Source organism: Gracilinanus agilis, chromosome 2, assembly GCF_016433145.1.
Source record: "Gracilinanus agilis isolate LMUSP501 chromosome 2, AgileGrace, whole genome shotgun sequence".
Taxonomy (NCBI): Eukaryota; Metazoa; Chordata; class Mammalia; order Didelphimorphia; family Didelphidae; genus Gracilinanus; species Gracilinanus agilis.
Window position 1 is genome coordinate 369,726,747 of NC_058131.1, and position 12,247 is coordinate 369,738,993.

General features: G+C 41.5%; 1 protein-coding gene across 1 annotated transcript in view; it reads left to right on the forward strand.

Moving 5' to 3' along the window:
- The first annotated feature begins 5,823 nt into the window (after nt 1-5,823).
- Nucleotides 5,824-12,247, forward strand: part of LOC123237500 (rho GTPase-activating protein 7-like) — a 129,950-nt gene continuing 123,526 nt past the window's right edge. The window contains exon 1 of the mRNA XM_044664458.1: nt 5,824-5,968. Within this exon, the coding sequence (XP_044520393.1) occupies nt 5,824-5,968 (145 nt within the window). The remainder of the gene's footprint in view (nt 5,969-12,247) is intronic.

Here is a 12,247-nt window from a genome sequence, read left to right on the forward strand (position 1 = left end):
AATCCAGGAATCCTTTCCAGGACAAATAACTCGTGGTCTGGGAACCTGTGCTATGGAGATACTGGAATCTAGGCTGAATAACACTGCTGAGTGGTTGAGAATTCATTTCATTTTTACATCCTTGACTTTTCCTCTCCCAGCTGTTGCCTTGCCCCTTTATTGGCCCTGCTCCCCTCTCCCCAAACTCTCACCCCCACACAGGATTTCCCTTACAGGGGCTTACTCTATAAGAACAAGACTAACACTTGCTCCCACTCAACCCAAAAATCGCCCTTGGTCTTCTCACTGCCCCTTCTGGGAAAAGTTTCTAATGGAATCTCAGCATTCCTTCCCTGCTTGGGCCCCACTCCCACCCCTACTTGGCCAGGAGTAAACAGTTTCTTCCCTTTCAACAGCTGGAGAAACCAAGGGGCCAAGGAGGCTTTGTGAGTCAGCTAAGGGTAAAAAGAGAGGCAGGAAGACAAGCCTGCCAGTCATTCATTGCTCAGAGCTTCCAACCTTCACGTATGATTCCATTGATGGGTGGTCTCAAGGGAAGAGGAGTGGTTGCGTGGGAAGATTTACAACTGTGTCAGGTGCAACAACATTATGGTATAGCTGAGAGTAGCCAAGTGGCCCAGAGTGCCAGACCTGGAGTCAGGAAGACCTGAGTTCAAATCCATTCTCCATGAATTCCTATCTGTGTGACCTTGGATAAGTCACCTAACCCCAGTTTGCCTCAGTTTCTTTATCTGTAAACCAGGGATAATGATAGCACCAACCTTCCAAGGTTGTTGTGAGGATCAAATGAGTTGTAGCCATTGTAAAGTGCTTAGCACAGTGCCTGGCACATATTGAGTGCTCTCTCTCTCTCTCATATATAAAATATGTGTATATTTGTATACACATATGTATGTGTGCAGTTATTATTATGATTATTATCATCAGGGAATCTAAGGAAAGAGGACCTTGGAGAATAGGAATTGAGAAACCTGGTTCTTCTCCCAGTTCCCCAAGTAAAGCACTGGGAAAACTACATGACTTGTGTGAGCCTGTTTCCTCATCAGCAAAATAAAGATAATAATAAATGCCATGCCTATCTTCAAGGTCGTGGGGGAAGATAAAATGATACAACAGAGGGGAGATTGCTTAGAAAAGTTGAACATGTCATATACATTCAAGACCGTCATGTTTCTTCAGGCATGGGTGGCACTAGACAACCTCTGAAGCCCATGAGGATGGGAGATTTTAAGTTTTTTTTTTTGTAAGACATTACCATTCTTTCTAGGGGGTGCCCCTAACTTCTCCAGAAAAGACTCAGAGTGCTGTCAACAGCTCAATGAATTACCTAAAATTTTAGGGCCCCAGCTGTTTTGTTCTAAGGCAAATAAGAGCTATATTTGAGGGGAAGAAAGCAGACGAGGATCCCAGTGTTTTTCAATGCAATTTATTCAATGGTATGTATTGTCTCCTATGCACTGTTGTTATCCTGTGTATCCTGTCACTTGTGGGTGTGTGGGTGTGTCCTGGTTGTGTGTGTGACCCTTGTGTTATACTGTGAAGGCAGTTACCTATTTCAGCACAAAGCACTGTCTTAGAAGTTGGGAATACCCAGACCAGAAGGAAACATACCACCTTTAAGGAACTACTTGAAACCTTTCCAGCTCTCCCAAACCACGCTTATTCTTCACCTTAGAGGAAGAGAGGGATTCTAGATGCAGAAATAAAAAGGCCGGGCATTCCAGGCATGGGGCACTGTGCAGACGCAATGAGATGGGAGATAGAGGAAAGTGCATGAAAAAAATGAGTGATGGTCAGTTTGATTAGATTGCAGAGTCTTAGATTGGCAATAATGTCTAATGAGTCTGGAAAAGTGATTGAGGCCAAATCATGAAAAGCTTTAAAAGCTAAACAGAAGAGTTTATATTTTATCCTAGAGGTACTATAGGACCTTATTTTACGTGAACTCAACACATGCAAATTCAGAGTGTGTGATTGGCAATCGAAAAAAATTAAAGCAGAAAAATATATAAATAAACCCTTTTAATTACGGGTTAAATTCATGCCATTTCCCCCAAGGAGCACAAAGTCTCTTAGCAGTCTGCCCAACCACGCTCATGCTTGCTCTGAGAAGCGTCAGTATGAGTCATTACATTGTTTTGCACCAAACATCAGCTCCCTCATAAGTTATAGTCCCAAGTTCTGCCTTGTAACAAGTCCTGTGTGAGTCAGAGCAGTGCCTCTCTTTGTTTCATTAACATTATTTTGTTGTTAATAATGACCCCAGAGTACAAGAGTAGTGATGCTGGTAGTTCTGACAAGCCTAAGAAAAATTGTGAAGTGCCTCGGTATGTTTGTATAAAAAATACTAATTAAATAATGGCATTTGCTATTATGCATGTTATTCAACTTATGGGAAGGTTCTTAGAACGTAGTAGTGGTTGTGTAGAAAGAGATCCTACTATAATAGAAAGCCACTGGAATTGATTGAATAGTGGAATCACTTGGTTAGGTCTGCATTTAAGGAAAATCACTTAGCAGCAATGCATGGAATTGCTTGCAGAGTACCGGGCTGGGGGGTGGGGGATGGAGACTTGGGGCAGGAACGCCAACCAGAAGATGGTTGTAACCTAGGCAAGAGGGAATGATGATCTGATGAGGTCATCAAATCAATCAATAAACATTTTTAAACACCCACTATTCGTTAGACCCTTTGCTAAGCAATGAAGATACAAGGAAAGGCAAAATATACATATATAATTATACATGTATACATGTACATATATATATATATAATGGGGAGCTAGTGTACAAACAAGTATGTACAAACAAGATATACACATAGATACGGCTAGATATACCTATATATATCTTTGTACATATATAATATATAATAAATTAGATATAATCTCATAGGGAAGCACTAGCATTAAATGAGACCAAGACTGGCTTCTTACAGAAGATGGGATTTTAGCTGGACCCTAAAAAAAGCTGGGGAAGCCAAGAGGTAGAAATGAGGAGGGAGAGATTTCTGGACATGGAGGATAACTAGTAATTAATTGGGAGATGAAGTGTCTTATGCAGGAAATAGCAGCAAGGCCAGTGACCCTAAATCCAGAGCACCCAGAGGAGATGAGCTTAACTAGCTGTTCGAGCAAAGAGTGGGCACTGATTGTAAGAGATACTGTGGGGGTAGAAATGACTAGATTTGGGCCTTTCCTTCAAGGAACTTAGAATCTAGTAGAGGAGATAGCACGGTGATGGATAAATATGATACAAATTAGAATATAACAATTAAAGAGAAAAATGTTCTGGGAGAACATGTAGGAAGAGCTCACTTCCCACTGCGGGAAGATTTCATGTGAATTGAGCCTTATTAGGTATGTAATATTTCAACAAGAATTCTTGTGGACAACAAATCCTTTCCCAGGTTTCCTTGTTAGGGTTAGAATATCATTGAAGCAGCAGTCAACCCTGCAGGACATTTGCAAATGGCATGTAATGCTTCATAGATAGAATTGGGATTTTAAATGATTTTGATAGCAAGGAAGAAAAAAATTTAATGGCGATAAAAGTGAAGCCTGGTGCTTAGGTTCAAATAATCAAATAGAGGATGGGGGAGATATGATTTAATAGCAGTTAAGGTGAAAAAGACAGAGAACTATATCTTGAGAAATAACTCTTCTTTAATGGCTGTTGCTAGGAATCGCAGGATATTTGCCCCTAAGTTCAGTATGATTAATACTATGCCATGACCATGAAACAAACAAGCAAAAATCCTAATGTGGTATTAGGCTGAATTATTAATAGATGCATGTTGTTTAGATTGAGAACTGTAACAATCCCACTGTACTGAAGTCTGCGATTAGACCACATCTAAGCACTTTATTTTAGGAAGAGATGTTGATATGTAGAGAAGAATCATAGGTTGAAAGCTATAAAGGATTATCTTTTTTTTTTTTTTTTTTTTTTTTTTTTTTAATAAAAACCCTTACCTTCCGTCTTGGAGTCAATACTGTGTATTGGCTCCAAGGAGAAGAGTGGTAAGGGTAGGCAATGGGGGTCAAGTGACTTGCCCAGGGTCACATAGCTAGGAAGTGTCTGATGCCAGATTTGAACCTAGGACCTCCCACTCTAGGCCTGGTTCTCAATCCATTGAGCCACCCAGCTGCCCCCTATAAAGGATTATCTTGGAGGCCATCTAAATTCAACACCCTTATTTCACAGATGAAGCAAATTGAGGTTCATGGAGGTTAAGTGACTTGTCTAAAGTCACTCTGACAACAAGTATGAACCTAGGTCATTCATTCAGAACTGGGGACCAAGATAGTGAAGGGTATAGAAACCATGGAGTATTTGTAATGGTTGAAGTTAGTGAGGATGCTCTGTCTTGGAAAAGGAAAAAATAAGGAGAAACATGAGAGCAAACCCACATGTTTGAAAGTATTTCACGTGGAAGTGACCTTAGACCTGTCCTACCTGGCTCCAGAGAGGAGAACGTAGACCTCATGGCTAGAAGTCACAGGTAGGCAAATTTTAGTTCAGCAAAAGACCTTTGTAACTTTTGAGCTTTCCAACTATGAAATAAGCTACCTTGGGAGATAGTGAACCCCCTGTCACTGGCAAGAAGGACTCAAATATGAAAGGGTTTTACATACATACACATATATGTATATAGGGATGGATGGATGTATTTTAAACCCTTACCTTTCATCTTAGAATCAATGTTATATATTGGTTCAAGGCAAAAAACAAAACAAAACAAAACTGTAAGGGCTAAGCAGCTGGGATTAAGTAACTAGCCTAGGATTGCCCAACCTGTAAGTATTTGAGGTCAATTTTGAACCCAGGACCTCCCTTCTCCAGGCCTGGCTCTCAGTCCACTGAATCACCTAGCTGTCCCTGGGTTCTCTATTTGTAAAGTATTAGATAACTTTAAACTCTGAGTACTACCATGAAGTCACGTAGAGAACTGGGTTGGAGAATGGAGACCTTGGAGAAAGGCAAGCGGCAAGGACAGTGTTGCAATAATCTAGACAATGATGACCTGATCAAGAGCGATGGCAGTAAGAATGGAGAATCCTGTTGAACAAACATGAAAAGAAGTGATGGGTGAATATAATGGGTTCTTAGAGGAATGACACAGAAGGTGGGGACCCCCTAAGACCAAAAGAAATAGAAGTGATGAGTGCTTTTTTTTTTTTATTCCTGACTCCCACAAATCTTATAAGCAGAGCAAATTATAAAAGTATTCACAAGCAACGGAAAAGTGAATGGATAAGACCTGAGTGGGTAAAGAGTTTAGATGCTGATGAAGTAAATGGAGGGTCTGGGAGGGGAATGAGGGAGAGAGAGACAGACAGACAGAGACAGAGATAGAGAGAGATAGACAGAGAGACAGAGACAGAGGCAGACAGAGACAGAGAGACAGAGAGAGAGTGTGTGTGTGTGTAGGGTGGGGAGTGGCTTCACAGAGCGCTCACTCCTCTCCCCCAAGGAATCCTGTCATGGGGATCCCCACTTTTCTGTTCTATACAGGGGCCTGAAGGGCTGGCTTGTTATCACAGTGTACGGTGTGTACTCTGGGGCTTTGAGACCCAAGTGGGCAGCCACTTCCTTCTCAGCTCAGCCTGACCTCAGCAGTTTGGAAGGAGTTGCTCTCTCACTCCCTCATTCTCTCTCCCCAAAAGGGGTGTTAACTAATCATCTGCAGACATCTCCTCCAGAGCCTCACACACCATCCAGCTGGAAAGGAGGGAGCCAGGAGTGCAGGACTTGGGCTGAGGAAGTTTCTCTGAGAGGATCAGGACTTCTTTGTATTCTCATCCCCCACCCCTTCCCTAGATGGAGTTCCTCTGGGCTAGAGGGACTGGGGTGGGAATGCGAGGACCCTCTCAGCTCCGGAGAGCCTTCAGTGAGCATATCAAGGATTCCACCAGCAGAGCCTGGGAAGTGTTCTGGAAGAGGGCAAGAGAGCAGAGGCTAACAGGTCAGTCTGGTGGCCAGTGGGGGTGATGGGGAGGCCTTCTTTGTAGGCACTTAAGAGGTTGGGATGGTTTGCGGGTCTCCTGAGGCCCAACCTGGGTCATTCCTATATAGGAGGGAAGAGCACATATTCTCTCATCCTAACAACTTGATTGCAAAGCTCCTCTTTCAGAACTGAAATTTTAGAGGAAGCTCAGGAATGGGAGAACTTTAGAGTGAGTGAGCAGATGGGCAAAAGGAATTTGGTTTGATGAGAGCGGTTTGATCAACACCGTAAAGAATATGGTCTAGCATTTGGAAATAGAAGAAGAGATACATAGCTTCTCAAAGCCAGCTGGGATGATCCTTAAGAGCCCAGGCCCTAGACTGGGAGATGGTTTTAGCCTAAGGCTGGCAGTATGGGCTATCCAAAAGTCCATGGAGTTTAGTCAGAAGACTTAGCTTCAAGTTCCAGTTTTTCTACTTGCCATCCTTGTGACCTCAGGTCAGACATTTAAATTCCCTGGGCTTCAGTTTCTTCCTCTGCAAAAGGAAGAGATTGGATTGGCTGGCCTCAGAATTCTCTAACCTCTGGCTCTGGCCTGTGACTCAAGTACCTGCTGTTCTTTCTTCCCTCCTACTCTCAGTAAAGAGAAAACAAGGGTCAGCTCCCTGGCAGGCATTCTCGGGGTGTTGGGCCAGCACTGTGGGCCAAATTCTAGATGTGAGACTCTGAGTAGGCAGGCAGCAGAGAGACAAGAGAGAGTAAAGGCTCAGGTTCCTCACGCCACCCTTCTTTTGGAAGTTTGAAGAGCCTGGAGCGGTTACAAAATGTGTATAGTGCGTTGGCTCTCTGGGCCAGACGTCAGAGTATGGTCCCTGGGCCTCTCTGTCCGGGAGGGATACCTGGCCTCCCCTCCGTGGTTGCTACAACAAAACTTAGAAACAAAACGTAAGCACCGCAACACTGAGAGCCCAGAGACTGCATTCCACCCTCTGCAGGCCAGCCAGCCAGTAGCCTCTCCTCCTTCCGAGATGGAAAGTGTTGTGCAGGGGGATGGGGTTGGAGGGCCCCTCAAAAGCATAAGGTGCATGCGTCACCCATGACGGTGTCCAGGCCCTGAAAGACGCTGCCCAGATGGCCGAAATAGGAAGATCAACATTTGCAGGGGCAACGCACAAATTCAATGAACCCTCCTGTCTCACTCTTTAGAACGTTGCTGCCAGGCACACGGTAGGCTTTCCACAAACAAGAGACTTTCTCATTGGGCCTCTGATCCAATTTCCTAAAGGCAGCTCTTACTATCAAATTCTTCCCTAAATCTAATTGAACTGTGTGTTCCTGCAGATTATTAGTGTGGTGGCCCCTTTCCTACCTACACTGAACACCATATTCCAGCTATGTTCTGACAAGCGTAGAATACAGACCAGGACTGTAACCTCTCTAGTTCTGGAAACTATGTCTTTTGCTAAGATAGCATTAACTTTTGTGGATGCCATGTCACACTGCTGATGTGAAACTTATAGTCAATTGAAATTTCCAGATTTTTTTTTTCAAATAAATCGCTACCTAGACATGCCTCCCTTCTCTTATAATTGTGAATTTTTGAACCCAAGTATACAAATTTACATTTGTCCACATTACATTTCTTCTTCTTAGATTTGGCTCAACATTCTAGGCTTTTGAGAGCTCTTTGAATCTTGACTATCTTGCAGTTATGATAGTGCTCCTTCCCAGGTTGGTGCAAATTTGTACAAATATGGCACCAACTAATTTGATAAACATGTCATCTATAACTTATCCAGGTAGTCGAAAAAACTGGTAAATAGCATAGAGTCAACTCAGATGTCCTGAGTACTCTACTAACTTCTCCTTCAAGTTGACTAATGGATACTCTTTTGTATCCAGCTACTGAAATAGTTCTATATCCACCTGTCATCTTATCTATTTTTTAATATTTCCTCCCTTTTCCCATAAGAATAGCAACTCCCTGGGAGGAGGAGCAGCTGGGTGACTTAGTGGATTGAGAACCAGGCCTAGAGACAGGAGGTCCTAGGTTCAAATCTGGTCTTAGACACTTCCTAGCTGTGTAACCCTAGGCAAGTCATTTAACCCCTCTTGCCTAAACCTTACCAGTCTTCTGTCTTAGAACCAATATGTAGTATTGATTCTAAGGCTGAAGGTAAGAGTTTTTTAAAAAAAATAGCAACTCCCAATTGAAGGGAGTATTATACTTTTATTTCTGAGGTCTTTCTGGTTGCTTGGGGATTATTGGCATAGCAGTTAGAGGAGGAATTAGATTAGGGTCCTCTTGTATCTCCACCTCACAGAAGTTGTACCTTTTAAAAAAGGAAATCATGTCAAAGGGAAGGAAGACTATCAATGGGACTACTTTACACAGGTACCACTGGGTCCCTTGAACTCCAACAGATTTCTGTAGGAGTTGCTATTTTAGCCTCAAAGAGAATTGGGAGTGGGGATGGGAAGGATCCTTGTAACAAAGGGACAAAGTTTTGGGGTGGCTTCACTTTGACTCCAGCTTGGGGACCATTGTATCCATTATACTCTCCAGTCTTAAATACTCAATATAAACTTGAGAGGGTTTTGTTTTTGTGGTGAATAAAATGCAGAGAATTTTGGGGTATGAAAAGTAAATTTATTGATTAGGCTGGTAATAGTTAATAAACACTGGTGGTCAGTGATCTCTCTCAGAGTTCAAAAACAAAGAATGCAGGATCCTGAATCATTTCAACACAATTAACAGCTTATTTTTCAGTCTCCTTTGAACAACAAAAGACATCTCTAATTGGTGGATACCTAATGAGAAGATAGGCTAATATTTCTTGGCCATGGTGGTTGTAGGTAGTCATGGAAAGATCCACCTCACTCTGGTTAAGTTTTCTCCTCTATAAACCAAATGCTCAACACTTCGATAAGCAGCCCAAGGACACAGACTCCCCTACCCTGCAACCCTGGAGGATATCTAGCTCAGGTCAATTCTTGTTTATGGAGAGAATAGAAGTCAAATTCTCAATCCCAATTTTCCCAGTTTTAGAAGATGTTTCAGGGCAAGGAATGCGAGGGCATTTCTAGGATTGTCAGGCTAAGCTCTTATAAGCTTAGTCAGGAAAAATAGTGTTACAAATTAATATTAGAAATCAAATGATACAGCATTAAAAATAAGTTCTCAGATAGTCAAGTGCTCGAATAGGATCTATGATCTCACTAATTAATCAATAGGCTTTAGTAATGTGCTAGGCCCAGTGCTAGGTGCTTGGAGTTACAAGACAAAAAAGAAAACAATCTTTACTTTCTTATAGCTCACAATCTATTGATTGTCTCCAGTGTTGCCTAGTGTGATCCTTCCAGGCCAGCCTATTCTTTGACATCCTTGGGAACCTCTTCCCATAGGTTTGCCACGAGAGATCCCACTACATGTGCTGGAGATCTCCCTCCCTCTCTCTTGACATTGAGAGGATACTAGTGGAGCACAAAGGCTGTCACCCTGAAAGGATTGGGGTTAACTGAAGAGATGGTACCTAATATTTTCCAAAATAATAATATATTATTTAAGAAACTTGCTTACATATATCTTTGCAGAACCTCACAACAACTCTACGAAGGAGCTAAGGCAGAGATTACTATTCCCCCCCTTTTTTAACAAATGAGGAAATGAAGAAACAAAATGATTAATTGACTTGTTCCCTAGGTTAATGACCAAGGTGGGCCCTGAACTCAGGTTTGCTGGCTTTCAAAATGATACTTTTTCCATTTTTAACAAGGAAACTCATGAAGACTATATTCCCACTTTCTGTGCCATTGAGCAAAACATCTCTCCCCTGCCCTTGCCTTTCCACTACTCACTGGTACAGAGATTTCAGGAGATCAGTCAATGAGGACATCCATTTATAAATGTATGCTTGTGTATATATATATGTATGTGTGTATATATGCATATATATGAAGGGAGGGTGGGAGAGAGAGAGAGAGAGATATCTTGTGTATTTTCTTCTATTTTAAAATTCTGAGAACAGGTCCATAAGTTCTACCAAACTGCCAAAGGAGTCCATCACACATATATACACATAGATCAAGAACCCCAGTTATAACAATCCATAATGGAGATTGACTGTGACAGTGATGAATACCTAAATTACTGAAATTGGCTAACGGGATATTTTTCTTTAAAACGCCACTAGCTGCTACTGCGAATACATATTTCTTCTACTAATCTCTCCAGAGACCTAGAGGAAAGATTTATATGTAAGATATTTCTTCTTATTGTCATTCTCCTAAGTCCCTCTCATGATAGAGAAGAGATTATTTCTGTTTTAATTTATTTATTTTTGGTGGAAAGTGGCCTACACCTCTGATTTCTCAGTTGTGGGCAATTCCCAGGGTAGAAACTCCCTCTAAGGACCTCTCTCAGTAACTTGTCTCTAACTTCAAATCTCAGCAAGTTTATTGGAGGCACTGAGAAATTCCATGGCTCAATCATGGCCAGTACTTGTCTGAGTATTTATGGACTTGAACCCAAATTCTGACTCCTAGGCTAGTCCTTTATTTACTTGCCACAATGTCTCCCTGTTACCTATCTCAAACATAGCCTAAAATATGGAAAGAATTGTTTCACAATCAGGGTCTTTCATTATCATATGAGAGTTTCCCTTTCCTAAATACACTCTCCTCAGGGAAGACTCAGTCTCTTTCATTGCATCATCCTTAATCAAGCCTTTGCATTTATGGAATGTCCTCTTTGTTCAGACCAGGGATAAAGAGGTAGGAAGAAGAGGTTCTAACCTTAGAGCTTTTTGAGCAGCTACTCAGGCCACCAGCTTAACTGTCCCTAATTGTCATGCTTTGATAAAATGTTTCTGAATTGTAAAATATAAATGTATATATATATATATATATATACATATTTACATTACAAACAAATCCTAGAAAATGCATGATACACACTACAGGCATGTGGCCTATAGTGTGTAGCCATGAGAATAAGAAGGGAAAGAGAGAAATCAGTGCTAGAATCAGACACCAAACAGGGCAACAGCAGCAGAGGAAAGGAGATAGGCAATTAGGTATTGGGTGCAGGAGATTTCTGGAATTGAGAAGCCAAAAGTAGGTCAGAAGTCTTAAGGATTTGACTTATGGTTCAATGATTACTAAAAATTTAGAAAAATAATGAAGGACCTAATGCTTAGAGCGAAATCCTTTGGACAAATTCTAAGGAGGAAAAGCAAGATGGAACAGTAGAAAGCACACTGAATTTGGGGCTAAACAACCTAGGTTTGAAACCTCTCTGCTATCTATGTCCTATGTGACCTTGGGCAAGTCTCTTAATCCCTTTTAGGCCTCTGTTTGCTCATCTTATAAAATGAGGGCATTGAACTAGAAGATAGATTATTATTATTTTTTAACTCTCATCTTCAGTTTTAGAATCAATGCTGTGTATTGGTTCTAAGGCAGAAGAGCAATAAGGGTAGGCAATGGGGGTTAAGTGACTTGCCTGGGGTCATGCAGCTGGGAAGTGTCTGAGGCCAGATTGGATCCGAGGACCCCCCTCTCTAAGCCTGGTTCTCAATCCACTGAGCTACTTACCTTCCCCCTAGAAGAAGGATTCCAAAATCCCATCCAACTCCCATCCTTAAGACTTCTGACCTACTTTTGGCTTCTCAATTCCAGAAATCTCCTGCACCCAATACCTAATTGCCTATCTCCTTTCCTCTGCTGCTGTTGCCCTGTTTGGTGTCTGATTCTAGCACTGATTTCTCTCTTTCCCTTCTTATTCTCATGGCTACACACTATAGGCCACATGCCTGTAGTGTGTATCATGCATTTTCTAGGATTTGTTTGTAATGTAAATATATATATATATATGTATATACATATATATTTTACAATTCAGAAACATTTTATCAAAGCATGACAATTAGGGACAGTTAAGTGGCACAATAGATAGAACACTGAGTCCAGAGTCAGGAAGACCAGAATTCAAATCCAGCTTCAAATATTAATTCACTGTGTGACTTTGGGTAAGTCTCTCAGCCCCTCTTTATTTCAGTTTCATCATCTGTAAAATGAGGATAATAAGATACCTTCCAGGGTTAGCACCGTGTCCGGCACATACTAAGCACTATAAAAATGTTAGCTATTTTTATTATTACTATTACTAATCAGGGGTCTAAATAAAAGAAAGGTACCTAGCCCAGAAATGGATTGTACTTAGCTTCTAGACTGGTCTATCTAGCTATAATCCCTGGGATCTATTATAGGCTGTCCTTCAGTTCTATAGGAGTATAC